Raw genomic sequence first — 17,440 nt, forward strand, 5'->3', positions numbered from 1 at the left:
CTGCTCTTCTTACTCCAGTGTGGATCTGTCTCAGCTCCTCCATCATATTTGACGTTCTTCAGTTTGGACTGAAGCACCAGGAAGTGGATGTACATCTCAGTCAGGGACTTGGGCAGCTCTCCTCTCTCTCTGCTTTTCAACACATCCTCCAGAACTGTAGCAGTGATCCAGCAGAAGACTGGGATGTGGCACATGATGTGGAGGCTTCGTGATGTCTTGATGTGGGAGATGATGGTGCTGGCCTGCTCCTCATCTCTGAATCTCTTCCTGAAGTACTCCTCCTTCTGTGGGTCAGTGAACCCTCTGACCTCTGTCACCATGCCGACACACTCAGGAGGGATCTGATTGGCTGCTGCAGGTCGTGTGGTTATCCAGAGGCGAGCAGAGGGAAGCAGTTTCCCCCTGATGAGGTTTGTCAGCAGCACATCCACTGAGGTGGACTCTGTAACATCAGTCAGGATCTCAGTGTTGTGGAAGTCCAGAGGAAGTCGACACTCATCCAGACCGTCAAAGATGAACACAACCTGGAACTCTTCAAACCTGCAGATTCCTGCTTCTTTGGTTTCAGTAAAGAAGTGATGAACAAGTTCCACCAAGCTGTACTTTTTCTCTTTCAGCACATTCAGCTCTCTGAAAGTGAATGGAAATGTGAAGTGTATGTCCTGGTTGGCTTTGTCTTCAGCCCAGTCCAGAGTGAACTTCTGTGTTAAGACTGTTTTCCCAATGCCAGCCACTCCCTTTGTCATCACTGTTCTGATTGGTTCATCTCTTCGTGGTGAGGCTTTAAAGATATCTTCTTGTCTGATTGTTGTTTCGGGTCTGTCTAGTTTCCTGGATGCTGTTTCAATCTGTCTGATCTCATGTTCATCATTGACCTCTGCAGTCCCTCCCTCTGTGATGTAGAGCGGTGTGTAGATCTGATTCAGAAGGGTTGGGTTTCCTGCTTTAGCGATCCCCTCAAACAGACACTGGAACTTCTTCTCCAGGTTAGACTTGAGTTTACGTCGACATTTTGCAGCACGAGTTCCTGAATGAACAAACAACAAATGAAATCAGTGAGTGGATCCTACAGAAAGTCTAGAAATCTGAACATATAAGTGTGTCTGTGTATTTTTCCTCCTCCATCAGTTTTATTCAGCTCATCAGTGGAGGACAAACAGCCTCTGATCTGATGCAGATGTGTGCAGCATATTTACAGCAGAGTTTGAAATATAAACCTCTCCCATGTTGCCTCCATTTCCTCTCCATCATGTTTAATCTGTTAAAATCCTCTTACTGCTCTGCAGACGCTCAGCCAGCTCCTCCTGCTTCATTCTCCTCAGGAAGTTCACTGTGATTTTCAGAAATGCGTCTCTGCTGCTCCTCCTCTGTTCTTCCTCCTCACCATCCAACTCCTCCTCATCCTCATTCTGACTCTCTAAGCATTCTGGGTCATCTGGACTCAGACCCCTCTGGACTCTCTTCAACTCGTTCTTCACAAAAGTGACGATGTTCTCCTCCAGCAGCTGGAACAGAAAGATAAAGTGAACATTTCATTTAAACTGGTAGAACACAACATGTGATTCATGTGTCAGTCTGAAGGCCTGCTGGTCTAAACAGAGCAGCATGGACACTGTTAGGACCTGAATGCTACTTTAGTATTTCATCTGTGGTTGATGGAGTTAATAGTAAAAGGTGTGTTTGTACATGTACACACCATAAATATGGAGTCCAGCTGTGTTTGATGCTGCTGTGCAGACTGATCACTGGGAACCTCTGAGCTCTGCTGCTGAACTCTGTGGAGAAAACATCACGTTTAAGGACATTTAATGACTCAAATCTGAACTCAGCTAATAGATGTTCTGTCATGATGACTAAATGAACTCCTGTAAATACTGCTCTGATTAGTTTTTCATTTTTACATTCTTACCTTCCATCAGCAGGTTGTCCATCTTTAAACCAAATAGGAAGATCCATAGATCGATCACTCTTCATGGACACACAGCTGGGTTCAGGAGAGTCTGCTCTCTGCTGCTGCATCCTGATACAAACAAACAATAAATCAAAGAGTTTAAAAAGATGAATTTTGAGCAGACTGTCAGCAGCTGAAGTTTTAGAAGCTGAATGAAAATCAGTAAGAAGACAGTGGATGAGAAACGTTCTCCTGCTCATCAAAATGTCATCTGATGAAAGATGCTGTCTCATCTTAGTTGATTAGTTGACTAATCAGTGGTTGAGCTCTTTGTTAACTCACAAAGTTAGTAGTTCATTCTGAGTTATTGTGACTTATTATTCAGTAGTTGAGTGTCAGATGTGACAGTGAGTGTGAATAATGATGGTGGAGTGATGTGAGTGGAGAACAGTGATGGACAGTTAGAGATCCTCATCTCACCTCTGAGCTTTGGTCTGGCTGTCATGTTCCCCACACAGAGAGCTTTTAGCGGGAGGGACTCCCTCCTCTCTGTCCTCACACTGATCCATAGCAGAGAAACACCTTCACACAAACACAACAACATGCTCATTCATTACAACCAGCAGGGTGCTGTGATGAAAATGACCCAAAAGATGAGTCTAATCTTTATATTATATGGAGTACATAGAGGAGACTGGGGTAAGATGAGCCATTTTTCATATTTAGGATCACTACATCAAGGCAATCATAGTTGCATATATTTCAGGATGTTGTGCATCCGTTCAATCAGAATGAGTATAAACATAACTGTTTCGATAATATAGCATGTCCAAAAAAAGTGGTTAAAAATTATTATTGCATATTACTGCTAATCAGCTGTTTTGTAAAAAAACATTTAAACATGAGAATGCCTTAAAGTGCGCATGGGAAGAGAACATTAACAGCTGTGGTCAGTTATGGACTAGTAACAGAAACTCTCATCCTCTCATCTTATTTCCTTTCTTCCTCTATCTATCCTCTCTTCTATCCATCTTCGTTAAACTCCTCCCTCCATCTTCCTCTCGTTCCATCTATCCCCAACCCAGCGGCTCAACTTACCCCAGAGCTACCATTGTGACTTTATTAGTCCCCACAGCTAACATGGTGCACTTTTATGCTAGGTTAATGACCTCATGTTGTAGCTCATAGATACCATAATTGATTATTATAAAACAAATTTAAAATGATCTATTTTGGTCTAAACACAATTCTCATGAAACTTATGATAGACTAAATTCACTTTCAAGAGTGAAAAATGTTTATTTGGAAATAAAGATCTAACCACTTTACCCATGTGGTTCTTACCTTCACAAACTCCATGAAATGATGCCTTCCTCCTAAATATTTGGTCACATGATCAATGTTTTTTACCGTTTCCTAGCAACAAGGGGTGACTCAATGACCCTTTGGCTCAATTTTCCCCAGTCTCCCCTACTGTATATTACGTTCATACTCATATAACTCATTTTATAGTATTAGCAGTCAGTGAACGTTTACATAGTGCTGTCATAGTGGAACAATGGGCAGTACAGTAGTAATATTAATATCAATGTACATTATTATTAGTAATAGTGTGACAGAGTTCACACATGAACAGCTAACTGCTCAGTAACACTTTAAAAACATGCAGCACTGACTAAATCACTTGATACTTGCAGCTGAAATACACAGGCAGGAATGGAGGCTCCTAATAAAGCTTTGAACCCAAAAATAGAGAAAAGAAAACAGCAGTACACTCTCAGAAGATCCCACATCATAAGCAAGTATCCACTGAAATACAGGCAACCAGTGTTATACTAGAAACACACAAAAAGGACATCTCAAATTTATATGGAGCTCATAACTCCTGGATGATTTAGATAGAGCTCAAGAACTGCACCAAGCCCGCTTTAAATAATGACAAGAAAAGACAAAGAAAGTGAAATAATTGCTGTCTGTGGTTCTATATGAGCTGTGGCAATATCTTGTGTTTTAAATGTAGTTTAGTCAGCTGCAGCACTGTGAGAAGAGTTCTTTCTGTGTTTCTAATGTTAATCTAACAGCAGTTGTAGTGTTGTTGTAGTTACTGCAGGGCTCCAGCAGGGGGAGCGGTGGTGTAGTTACTGCAGGGCTCCAGCACAGGGAGCAGTGGTGTAGTTACTGCAGGGCTCCAGCAGGGGGAGTGTAGAGCTGTCAGTCACACGAGACCACAGGAAAGGTTCTCTCTTCATCTTTCACATTAATACTCATAAATAAATACTATCTAAGTTACACTAAAATTAAATAGTGTTCAGAAGACTCATTCACCTCTTAACGTTTCTTATAATGTGAGAAAGTCACCAGTTAAACAGAAACACCGGATGGACTGATGCTGTTGTGTTAGCTGTGGTGGAGCGAGCAAGAGAGTGAATGAAGAGAGTCAGAAAGCCTGAATCAGATCAATAAAACGTTATTTTCTGATAATTTCACATCGGTTACGTTCAACAGCACTAATAAACTTAGCCACACACCTCCACTCAACCCTGCAGCTCACACACACACACGCGCACGCACACGCGCTGTATTTCTGCCTGATGAACGTTATTGTGAACGCGTTCATTCTGGCGTTAGTGAACGGCTCTCTCTCACAGTTTAACTTGGTTCAAGAGAGAAAACCCGGCTAAAACACACCGTAAACAGCCTTAACATGTAGCGGGAATAAAACCCAATCTGGCAACAGCAGCCAGCACAGAGTCGCACCGCCGCATGCGCCATCACAATGCGAAGCATGGAGGCAAAAACACATGAAGGCAGCAGAGCAGCTCTACCTCAGACCATTAATACAGCATCTTCGTATGATTACTGACAACTATTTACAAATCAGACGCATAGTTTCACTGTTAAAACTGATCAAATAATTGCTGTCTGTGGTTCTATATGAGCTGTGGCAATCATTTAGAAAAATAATAGCTCGCAGCAACAGATTGGAAACAAAAGAACTATGAACTAGTTCAACATGTTGAATTATGAACTATGAACTGAACTAGTTCATTTTAAAATGTGTGAACTGAACTTTGAACTAGTTCATGTAGGAAGTGAACTTTCCATCACTGTCCGTCGCACATTTCTGCAACCAGCAGCTGAGTTTGTTCCTGTGTGTCTAACTACAGCCGGTCTCTGAACATTATATTACATTTAATAATCTGATGAAATGATTATTTAAAGATAAACTATTAGGATGGAAACATGTATATTTAGGTATCGATCCGCCATCACTAATAACTAGCAGCCAAACCAGCGGCCTGCTTAATGTCGTGATGACTGATCATTATATCTGCAATCAGTTCTCTGGAAAGCTTCATTACAGTGTGCATATATGGAGAGATGTCTCTGCTTTCTACAGGGTTAAATACATTTCTCACTTTACATCATATTCATCATATTGTTATTAATACACTGCCTACCTCTTCCTCGCGCTGCTTCTCTTCCGTGTTTGCAGACAGGTGAAAGTAAGCACTCACCTGTATTCTACCTGAGGAAACCACCTGAGGAAGGAGGAGCTTTGATTTGAGAGAAATGACTCGTCCTTTCCTCCGCAGTGTCACGTGAACCTGATCACAGCTGGATCAGCTGCTGCGACTAGACGGAGTTTGTGTCTCCACAATGTGTGAATTGATTCTAAATTAATTTTAATTTATTTTGTTATTTCACTTTAGATATTTTTTTTTACTTCATTGATTCTAAATTAATTTTGATTTATTTCATGTTATTTCACTGTGTTTCTAATGTTAATCTAACAGCAGCTGTAGTGTTGTTGTAGTTACTGCAGGGCTCCAGCAGGGGAGAGCGGTGGTGTAGTTACTGCAGGGCTCCAGCAGGGGGAGCGGTGGTGTAGTTACTGCAGGGCTCCAGCAGGGGGAGCGGTGGTGTAGTTACTGCAGTGCTCCAGCAGGGGGAGAGGTGGTGTAGTTACTGCAGGGCTCCAGCAGGGGGAGCGGTGGTGTAGTTACTGCAGGGCTCCAGCAGGGGGAGCGGTGGTGTAGTTACTGCAGGGCTCCAGCAGGGGGAGCGGTGGTGTAGTTACTGCAGGGCTCCAGCAGGGGGAGTGTAGAGCTGTCAGTCACACGTGAGACAGAGCAGAGGACGAGAGGCTAATGTTAGTCTCTGTTATAGTCTGCTGTCATTTCTCATCGCTGCTCTCCGGCCAAGAGTGAGTGGACAACAGGAGTAAATATGGGAAACACTCAGCTATTATTGTTTGTTTTTAACACTTACAGGACTCAAAGTAAAGTTCAGATCCTCCAACGGGCCTCTGGTCTAAGCCTCTTACCAGCGTAGTAGTGAAAGGAGTCTATAAGCAGGAGGCTCCTACAGGGAACCTAAACACAACCACAGTTAGCCCTCACTAACTACAACTTCTAGCAGTTCAATATCAGCCACCTCTGTCCAGAGCTCATGGCAGCAAGAGGAAGGACCTTCAATCATCTAGCCCTGATTATGGGATGTTTAGAGGAGGGGCCAAGTATTATATTATATTTATTTTATATTATACTTTATTATATTATAAATCTCTTTTGACAAACACGTGGATAAAAAACTAAACTAAATTAAACCTTTTTCAAACTGAATAAAATGCAGTCGGACTGAAAATGTAGGCGTCACGTCATTGACCCAAATGTGATATACATGTTTGTGTCACTGTTCCCTGTATAGTTGAAATGAAAATATACTTTATTTTAGATGGTAGGGAACAAAGCAGTAAATCATTTTTAATAAAAGTTTGTGTCAATATATTTAAAATGTCTTCTTCTACTTTAAAACTTTACTTTGATAGTCTTATTTATTTAAATCTTTGGTGCAGTTATATTTATGCTTTTATATCAGACTCTTTACGCTTTGTTGACTTTAAACTTTTTATAAAATATCACAAATGTTTTTAACTTTTAGCGTTATTTAAAAAAACATGAAAATATATTTGATTGTAAAAATGATGAAATGTTTCTGTAATGTTTGAAAAATAATGAGAATATTTAAAATGTTTGTTTTGAGTTTGTTGAATAAAAACATGAAAACAACAAAGTTCAAAATAGTTTGAATTTATTTTGCTGAAAATGTAAAAACTGTAAAATATGAAATAAAAACATTTATTAATAAACCAGTTTCTGCTCCTCTCTGCTCCTCTCTGCTCCTCTTTACTCCTCACTGCTCCTCTTTACTCCTCTTTGCTCCTCACTGCTCCCCTCTGCTCCTCTTTACTCATCTTTACTCCTCTCTGCTCCTCACTGCTCCTCTCTGCTCCTCTCTGCTCCTCTTTACTCCTCACTGCTCTTCTCTGCTCCTCACTGCTTCTCTTTGCTCCTCTCTACTCCTCTCTGCTCCTCTTTACTCCTCACTGCTCTTCTCTGCTTCTCTTTGCTCCTCTCTGTTCCTCTCTGCTCCTCCTCTTTACTCCTCACTGCTCTTCTCTGCTTCTCTTTACTCCTCACTGCTCCTCTCTGCTCCTCTGTACTCCTGTTTACTCCTCTCTACTCCTCTCTACTCCTCTCTGCTCCTCTCTGCTCCTCTCTGCTCCTCCCTGCTCCTCTCTGCTCCTCCTACAGAGACACTGAGGAACCAGACCAGACTCTAAACCCAGCACACAGAGGATCAGTGAATGTGGTGTTGAAGGTGTGGAGGTGGATCAGTGAGTCAGAGGAGACTCTGTAGAAGGACAGAGTGCCAGCAGGACAGTCCACATACACTGCTACTCTGTTAGAGACAGAGGAGGAGGAGGAGGAGAAGGAGGAGGAGGAGGAGGAGGAGGAGGAGGAGGAGGAGGAGGAGGAGGAGGAGGAGGAGATGGGTGTTTTTATCGTATTGTGCCAGACAGAGTAACCACCATCAGAGCAGTCCAGACTCCAGGACTGATCGTTCCTTCCAAACGAACAGTCATCACTGTCTCCTTTCCTGCTGATTCTTCTGTAACTCACTGATATTTCAACGGTTCCTCTCCTCTCGACCTCCCAGTAACATCGACCAGTCAGAACATTTCTACACAGCAGCTGATCCCAGTAGTCAAATCTGTCTGGATGATCAGGATATGACTGATCCTCCTTCACACGTGTCACCTTCCTGTTGTTATCAGACAGTTTGAGGTTTGTGTTCATTGTGTTTGGATCCAGTTCCAGTTCACAGGCATCTGATGGAGAGAACGAGACACAATACAGCTGCAGTTTATCATCTGTTGATTTATTAACTACTTTACTGAAACCATTCAAACTTAAACCATCTCCATGACAACTGAGACCCTCCATCACTGAGGAAGACCATGAGATGTGACTGAAAGCTTTGGACATACAGAGTAAGTGGACCTTTAGATGAGAATGTTTTTCAAAGTGAAACTTGATTCCAGCTGCGTCTGATGTTTGTCTGAATGTAAATTCAACAGTTCAGGTCATTATATAATATAAACTGTCCAATAAAACAATATACTAAACAAATAAAACATGCTGAATGTCCATGGCTAACTAAGGGTTTAATAAATGAGACTTCATAACATATAAAACTCAAAAGTCAGAAAATAAATATAAGAAGTATAAAAATAAGTGAACTAACATGTTGAGGGCAAGAAAGAAGGAGTACTATAGGACACTATTAGAAACAAACAGGCAATATGAAGGAAATATGGAGCTTTCTGAACAGTATTATTAAAAATGGATCTCAGAAAATGAGTTATCCTCTTATTAAATACATAGGAACGTTATGGGATTAGGGGAGAAGTCTTGGTTTGGATTCAAAGTTATTAAAGTAACAGACAGCAGTTTGTGAGGTTAGGTGACAGTTGCTCTAAATGTTTGGACCTGCGGTCCCACAGGGGTCAGTATTGGGACCAACATGTTTTATGACATATGTCACATATCAAAGGTATTGAAGCTTGTTCTTTCTGCGGATCACACTCATAGTTGTTGTTCGGGTGATGATTAACTACAAGATATGGTAACCATGGAAATGATCAAACTAAAAACCTGGTTTGATAAAAAATAAATTGTCACTAAATTTGAATAAAACTAAAGTAATGTTGTTTCACTGCAGAAGAAACAAACAAGTAAAAATACAGATAGATGGTGTGAATATTGAACAGGTTACTGAAAATAGATTTGTTGGGGTCATAATTGATGAAAAGCTTTGTTGGAAGGCAAACATTAAACATATACATCCCAAAAGGAGCATTGCAGTATTAAGTGAAGCCAAACAGGTCCTGGATTATAAAGCGCTTCACATTTTGTACTGTTCACTGGTCTCACCATACTTAAGTTACTGCGCTGAAGTTTGGGCCAATAATTACAAATCTAATGTACAGTCATTGTTTATTCTTCAGAAAAGAGCAATTTGCAACATCCATCATGCAGAGTACAGGGATCATTCAAATCCATTATTCTTACTGTCTCATTTACTGAAGTTTGCTGATCTGGTGGAATTTCAAATAGCTCAAACAATGTACGAAGCAAAAAACAACCAACTGCCTGCAAATATCCAAAACATGTTCAGTGTAAGAGAGGAGGGCTACAATCTAAGAGGTCAGACTTATTTCTAAACTGTTAGCGTGCGAACGATGAGGAGGAACTTTTGTATTTGTGTTTGTGGTGTGAGGCTATGCAGCAGTCTAAATGTGGAACTGAGGGAATGTCCAAACATTAAGATTTTTATAAAGAGGTACAAAGAAATGATCTTCAGTAGGTATAGGAATTAAGATGCTATTATTATATATGTATATTTATATGTATGTGTATTATATGTGATTTGGTTGTGTCCAAAAATGAGTGGATGACAATGGACTTGCTCATTTGTGTACTATTATTTGTATTACTTTGAGTTAATGGTGATAATATTTATGAAAGTGACAATGGTGGCAATGTGATGATGATGATGATGATGATGATGATGATGATGATGATGATGATGATGATGATGATGATGATGATAAAGATGTAATACTAGGACTAGATAATAATGGTGATATAGACGTAATGATAGTGATAATAATATCAATGATAATATATTTCTATATACTACACAGGAACACAGGTACAGAAATGTAAGTTGTGAATTAGAGGCAGGAATTAAATAAGTGTAAACTTCATCCTGCTCCTTTTCAGGCTCAGTTACTGACAGAAGAATGTCATTGTTTGCTTCTTTTATTTGTTTCATTCTTGGTTGATTTGCTTTTTTCCTTTTGGATTTGAAATTGTTCGTTTATGTCTGAAAATAAACATTAACACAAAAAACATAGAATTATGAAATAAAACGTATTAGCTTGTAAAATGCAGCTGTTAGTCTCTCAGCACCTGTCAGCATTCATTATAAATTGATTCCAATGAGAGTCAATGTAAACCCTTCACAAGCACGTGACCTGAGGCTGCTCCCTGATTGGCTTCCTTCAGTTTTCCAGGACACGCCCACTTTTATTGGCAGCAAACTGTTGTAGTTTTATGTTTTTAATCTACTGTGATTGGACAGTTCTGGCTGTCATTCACACCCTCCCGTCAGCTACTGTCACTCAAACTCCTGCTGACGGTAGTTTCAGGAGATGATGTTAAAGTGGAGCCGCAGAAATTGAAGATTATTCTGTTATTTCTCTGTAAAAACATCATTTCACAAGACTTTCACTAGAATAGAGAAAGCAGCTTGAAGTTTTTTTAGCAGGCTTAGCATTGCTGAGCTCTGTCTGCAGCTGTTTCACCACATCTGGTCACATGTGGACCATAGATTCAGTCCATATCAGTGGCTGCATCCAGAAGCTCCAACAGGACTAAACATCAGGTAGTAGCTGCATTCCTGTTATTAATATTGTAAAGGCCTAAAACGACTTTATAAAAGACATAAATATGATAAAGTGTAGGATAAGAAATGATGGAATATGTTTACAAGTAATGTTGACTATTACAGTTGATTTGGGGAACAGTTCATTATTAAAATAACATTGGTAACTGACGCTTCCTGTCACAAACTGCGAGGGAGAACGGTCATTTTCTCAAATGGCCAGGATAAAAAATGAACTTCGGACAAAAATGACCCAGAGACGCCTTAACAGAGAGTTGGACTTCAATGACCATATCAAGGACTTTTCCTCGAAGGAGGCCAGGAAAAAGCCGGTGGTTAAGTGATTTTCACTGTGGTTTTGTGTTCTGTCATGTTGCCTTTATTACTTTCACGATTTGTTTAGTTGGTTATATTTTAATCAAGGTGTGTTTTAGTCCATAATACTGCAAGGGCTGGCTATTTTAGCTTGCTTTCTCTCCCATAATATGTATGTTGTCCTGTACATGGCAGGTGCCAAACAACACAGACCTAAAATGACATTTTGTGTGGTTGTGTGTTGTTCGATGTTGTTATGTGCATAATGGAAAGAGCGCCTTTGCGCGCGCACTGTTTGCGTGTGTAAGCAGGGGCCCGTGGCGAGTTTGTGTCCAGGGCCCGTGGTCATGATAATCCGTCTATGACTGGGACACACCAGGGAACACTTCTCCTTTATAAACTACCTAGTTAGTGCCACCTTGCTGCTGGGAGACAGGTTTGAACATTTCCTGAGGATGCACTGAGCAACACCTTGAAGGCCGACCCGATGCTCAATGGAAGCAAGCTGAAGACAGAGTTTAGTCTCATCTACAGCAGGACGAGTTCAGAGCCTGTTGTGGTGCTGTGGATCTATTCCAGTTGTTTATGGAGAGAACAATGTTGAAGAAGTCTTCTCAGAGACTGTCACTTTCCTAAAGATCCTCATCACCCATGACCACAGCGGAAGCTGAGAAGTGCTTCTCAACCATGAAAAGAATTCAATCTTTTCTCAGAAACACCATCATGACCCAGGAGAGGCACTGGCCATGCTGTCAATGGAAAAAAGACTGGTGACTGACTTTAACCAGAGAGTCATTGAGAAGTTATGTTCAAGTAGTACTACCGGCTGTGTTTAGGCACCATTACAGTGTGTTGTGTTGTTTTTAGATTGGCTTTCCTTTCCTCCTATTTAAATTTTTTTTTGCTGCAGTATGAAGTGGTGCTACGGTTTGTTTGACAATAACCTTAGGACCCCCGCGACCCCCACCAAACTGCGCCCCCCCCCCCCAAAAAAAATGTCACCAGCCGCCACTGATTATTTTAATCTCAAACTGTCGTCTGTTACAAACACATTTTTGTCCAAATGCTCCAAACAGCTGAAGTCAGTATGAATGAATGAACTTTATCTGCAGGAGAGACATGAGGGACATTTTGGAGCAGGTAGCGCCACCATGTGGACATTTATAAAACATTTCTCTTTTCACTCCTGAACTGTGACGAACAGAAGGAAATTTCTGTTTCATGGATTCATTGGTTCAAGATAAATGTCAGTTTAGGCCACGCCCATTTCTGCCAAAACGCATTTTCCATCATTTTGAACTTTTTTCACTTCTTTTACATATTTCATCCAGTTTTTCCTCAAAGTTCTCATGAATCAAACTGAAAACACACTCACAATTCATTCTGTGCGGTCCACCATGGTCCATCCTGGAGGAAGAGACAGTCACAATCAGCTTCATACACCTTCACTCATATCCACCATTAAACATGAACCAGAGTCCCTCACTTAGTCAGAGTGTCTGTCCATCTGTCCATACCTGAGAGTGTCCACCTGTCTGTCCATACCTGAGAGTGTCCATCTGTCTGTCCATACCTGAGAGTGTCCACCTGTCCATACCTGAGTGTCCACCTGTCTGTCCATACCTGAGAGTGTCCATCTGTCTGTCCATACCTGAGAGTGTCCATCTGTCTGTCCATACCTGAGAGTGTCCACCTGTCTGTCCATACCTGAGAGTGTCCACCTGTCTGTCCATAACTGAGAGTCTCCACCTGTCTATCCATACCTGAGAGTGTCCACCTGTCTGTCCATACCTGAGAGTGTCCAGTCTCCAGTGTGGATCCTTCAGTCCAGCAGACAGAAGCTTCTTTCCTGAGTCTCCTGGATGATTGTAGCTCAGGTCCAGCTCTCTCAGATGGGAGGGGTTGGAGCTCAGTGCTGACGCCAAAGAAGCACAGCCTTCCTCTGTGATCAGACATGCTGACAGACTGAATAGAATAGAATAGACTTCTGAACACACACAACAGTTCAGCTAATGAGTAGTATTTTGTCTTTCAGGCCTTTATGTTCACACTCAGCGCCCCCTGCTGTATGTTGGTGTCATGCAGATGCATTTTAGGTCATTAGTAGGAGAGAAAGCACATGTTCCTGCTAGAGGCTGCATTCTGATTTATGTTGGCAGAAGAAATGCCTTTAAAGTTAAATATTGTTCCACAGAATATCTAAAGAAGATTTCAGAGAAATTTACTGATGTTTTAACTTAGTTCTTATTTTTCATTCCACCAATATTAACTATTTGATCACAAACATTTAATTAGGCAACTTAATGTCTTCCATCATATTCTAATTTAATTACATTCAGTGTTCAAACGTTTAAAAAGTTAAATGATGTTACATCACTTCAGCTCAGACAGTACACTAAATCTTTTTATCATAAACTCTTCATGTAAACTAGAAACTGAGGAGAAGCCAAAAATATGACTTTATATACACAGTAATAAAACTGACCTGAGAGTTTCCAGTCCACAGTGTGGACTCTCCAGTCCAGCAGAAAGCTGCTTCACTCCTGAATCCTGTAGGTCGTTGTTACTCAGGTCCAGATCTCTCAGATTAGAGGACCGGGAGCTGAGAACTGAGGACAGAGCTGCACAGCTTCTCTCTGAGAGGTTACAGTCACTCAACCTGGAGAAGAATCAGCAGAACAAAAGAATTGCAAACATTACTTTTCTCCATTGAGCAAAGATGAAACTACATTAATCTGGATAGTTCTGTGTGCACCTACAGAGCTTTGTTGGAGGCTTTGACCACTGGCAGCAGCCTCAGAAGAGCCTCCTCTGAAGCAGAGTATTTCTTCAGGTCAAACACGTCCAGATCTTTTCCTGATGACAGTAAGATGAAGACCAGAGCTGACCACTGAGCAGGAGACAGTTCTTCTGTGGAGAGACTTCCTGATCTCAGGGACTGTTGGATCTCCTCCACTAGAGAATGATCATTCAGTTCATTCAGACAGTGGAACAGATTGATGCTTCTCTCTGCAGACACATTCTCACTGATCTTCTTCTTGATGTACTCCACTGTTTTCTGATTGGTCTGTGAGCTACTTCCTCTCTGCTTCAGCAGACCTCGTAGGAGAGTCTGATTGGTCTGCAGTGAAAGACCCAGGAGGAAGCGGAGGAACAAGTCCAGGTGTCCATTTTGACTCTTTAAGGCCTCGTCCACAACACTCTGGTAGAAACGTGTTGATTTTTCTCTGAACACTTCAGACCAGGGTGTTTTTTGTTGTTCTGCCAGCAGATTGACTCCAGACTTGATGAATGTCAGATGGACATGAAGAGCAGCCAGAAACTCCTGAAGGCTCAGATGGACGAAGCAGAACACCTTGTCCTGGTACAGCCCTCTCTCCTCTTTAAAGACCTGTGTGAACACTCCTGAGTACACTGAGGCTGCTCTGATATCGATGCCACACTCTGTCAGGTCTGATTCATAGAAGATCAGGTTGCCTTTCTGCAGCTGCTCAAAAGCCAGTTTTCCCAGAGACTCAATTACCTTCTTGCTCTCTGGACTCCAGTGTGGATCTGTCTCAGCTCCTCCATCATACTTGACGTTCTTCAGTTTGGACTGAAGCACCAGGAAGTGGATGTACATCTCAGTCAGGGTCTTGGGCAGCTCTCCTCCCTCTCTGCTTTTCAACACATCCTCCAGAACTGTAGCAGTGATCCAGCAGAAGACTGGGATGTGGCACATGATGTGGAGGCTTCGTGATGTCTTGATGTGGGAGATGATGGTGCTGGCCTGCTCCTGATCTCTGAATCTCTTCCTGAAGTACTCCTCCTTCTGTGGGTCAGTGAACCCTCTGACCTCTGTCACCATGCCGACACACTCAGGAGGGATCTGATTGGCTGCTGCAGGTCGTGTGGTTATCCAGAGGCGAGCAGAGGGAAGCAGTTTCCCCCTGATGAGGTTTGTCAGCAGCACATCCACTGAGGTGGACTCTGTAACATCAGTCAGGATCTCAGTGTTGTGGAAGTCCAGAGGAAGTCGACACTCATCCAGACCGTCAAAGATGAACACAACCTGGAATTCTTCAAACCTGCAGATTCCTGCTTCTTTGGTTTCAGTAAAGAAGTGATGAACAAGTTCCACCAAGCTGTACTTTTTCTCTTTCAGCACATTCAGCTCTCTGAAAGTGAATGGAAATGTGAAGTGTATGTCCTGGTTGGCTTTGTCTTCAGCCCAGTCCAGAGTGAACTTCTGTGTTAAGACTGTTTTCCCAATGCCAGCCACTCCCTTTGTCATCACTGTTCTGATTGGTTCATCTCTTCCAGGTGAGGCTTTAAAGAAGTCTTCTTGTCTGATTGTTGTTTCTGGTCTGTCTAGTTTCCTGGATGCTGTTTCAATCTGTCTGATCTCATGTTCATCATTGACCTCTGCAGTCCCTCCCTCTGTGATGTAGAGCGGTGTGTAGATCTGATTCAGAAGGGTTGGGTTTCCTGCTTTAGCGATCCCCTCAAACAGACACTCGAACTTCTCCTGCAGGTTAGACTTGAGTTTACGTCGACACTTTGCAGCACGAGTTCCTGAATGAACAAACAACAAATGAAATCAGTGAGTGGATCCTACAGAAAGTCTAGAAATCTGAACATGTAAGTGTGTCTGTGTAGTTTTTCCTCCTCCATCAGTTTTATTCAGCTCATCAGTGGACGACAAACAGCCTCTGATCTGATGCAGATGTGTGCAGCATATTTACAGCAGAGTTTGAAATATAAACCTCTCCCATGTTGCCTCCATTTCCTTTCCATCATGTTAAATCTGTTAAAATCCTCTTACTGCTCTGCAGACACTCAGCCAGCTCCTCCTGCTTCATTCTCCTCAGGAAGTGCACTGTGATCTTCAGAAATGCCTCTCTGCTGCTCTTCCTCTGCTCTTCCTCCTCACCGTCCAACACTTCCTCATCCTCACTCTGACTCTCTAAGCATTCTGGGTCATCTGGACTCAGACCCCTCTGGACTCTCTTCAGCTCGTTCTTCACAAAAGTGACGATGTTCTCCTCCAGCAGCTGGAACAGAAAGATAAAGTTAACATTTCATTTAAACTGGTAGAACACAACATGTGATTCATGTGTCAGTCTGAAGGCCTGCTGGTCTAAACAGAGCAGCATGGACACTGTTAGGACCTGAATGCTACTTTAGTATTTCATCTGTGGTTGATGGAGTTAATAGTAAAAGGTGTGTTTGTACATGTACACACCATAAATATGGAGTCCAGCTGTGTTTGATGCTGCTGTGCAGACTGATCACTGGGAACCTTTGAGCTCTGCTGCTGAACTCTGTGGACAAAACATCACGTTTAAGGACATTTAATGACTCAAATCTGCACTCAGCTTATTAAAGATGTTCTGTCATGATGACTAAATGAACTCCTGTAAATGCTGCTCTGATTACTGGATGTTAAATTCTTACTTTCCATCAGCAGGTTGTCCATCTTTAAACTTAAGAGGATGACCCATAGACCAGTCACTCTTCATGGACACACAGCTGGGTTCAGGAGAGTCTGCTCTCTGCTGCTGCATCCTGATATGAATAAAGAAGAGAAAAAAGCATGTAGTTAACACCAAAGAACTGCTGCCCAGCTTCACTGAGTCTCTGCTGTCCAGCTTCACTGAGTCTCTGCTGTCCAGCTTCACTGAGTCTCTGCTGTCCAGCTTCACTGAGTCTCTGCTGCCTCCACAGACACCCAACCAGCTCCCAAAACATCAGCCCCCCTGCTGAGGTCCTCCTGTCTCTTGGTCTCCTTTCTACGTGGTTTTGTTGACACCTTGGTCTCCAAAGTTTCTGCCCTGAGCAGCTCTTTCAGCCTCCAGAGTGGTCCTGCCCATCTGTCCTGCCTTCTTTCTCCTCTTTGTTTTCTCCCTCCTGACCAGCCTGGAGGAACATTTGGGAGCTGTCCCTTGAGGGGCGACTGTCATGATTCCTGTTGAAGCTCTGTTTGTGTTGTCCTGTCTGTTTCTGTCCCTGCCTTCAGTTTCAAACCCACCTGCTCACCTGCTGCCACTGTGTAATTCCCTCATCAGCTCCTCACTACATATACTGCTCTCACTCATTTTCTGTCATTCTAGACACTTGATTGTGATGTTGTTCCTGTCTGTTCCTGTTCCTCTTGTTACCGGTTCCTGCTGGTTTCAACCTTATTTGAACTGCTTTCCCTTTATGGTCTGTAAGCCTGTTTGTTGGTTTCTGAGCATTAAAGCTGTTTCCATTCAACCTGTTTGTGGTGTTTGTGCTTGGTTCACCTGGGGGGTATTCCAGGTAGGAGGTTCAACAAACTCTGAGTCTAACCCAGAACTTTGAGTTGACATACTCTGAGATGGGAAACTCTGAGTATCCGGTTCCAGAACAGCTGATCTGAATTAGGTAAATCAACTCTGAGTATGTTAACCTTGAGTTTGGCACGTGCGCGACCAC

General features: G+C 42.2%; 1 protein-coding gene across 1 annotated transcript; it reads right to left on the reverse strand.

The window, feature by feature from the left end:
* Positions 1-7,389: 7,389 nt before the first annotated feature.
* On the reverse strand, positions 7,390-9,682 carry LOC133980045 (stonustoxin subunit beta-like). Its single transcript, XM_062418611.1, has one exon. The coding sequence runs from the start codon at positions 8,221-8,223 to the stop codon at positions 7,483-7,485; it is 741 nt and encodes a 246-aa protein (XP_062274595.1). The 5' UTR covers positions 8,224-9,682; the 3' UTR covers positions 7,390-7,482.
* Between the last annotated feature and the right edge of the window lie 7,758 nt (positions 9,683-17,440).

This window comes from Scomber scombrus, chromosome 5, assembly GCF_963691925.1.
Source record: "Scomber scombrus chromosome 5, fScoSco1.1, whole genome shotgun sequence".
In the NCBI taxonomy this organism is placed as follows: domain Eukaryota; kingdom Metazoa; phylum Chordata; class Actinopteri; order Scombriformes; family Scombridae; genus Scomber; species Scomber scombrus.

Coding starts and splice junctions, on each gene's coding strand:
- LOC133980045 (XM_062418611.1), bottom strand. CDS start 8,223: ATGTCCAAAGCTTTCAGTCACATCTCATGGTCTTCCTCAGTGATGGAG.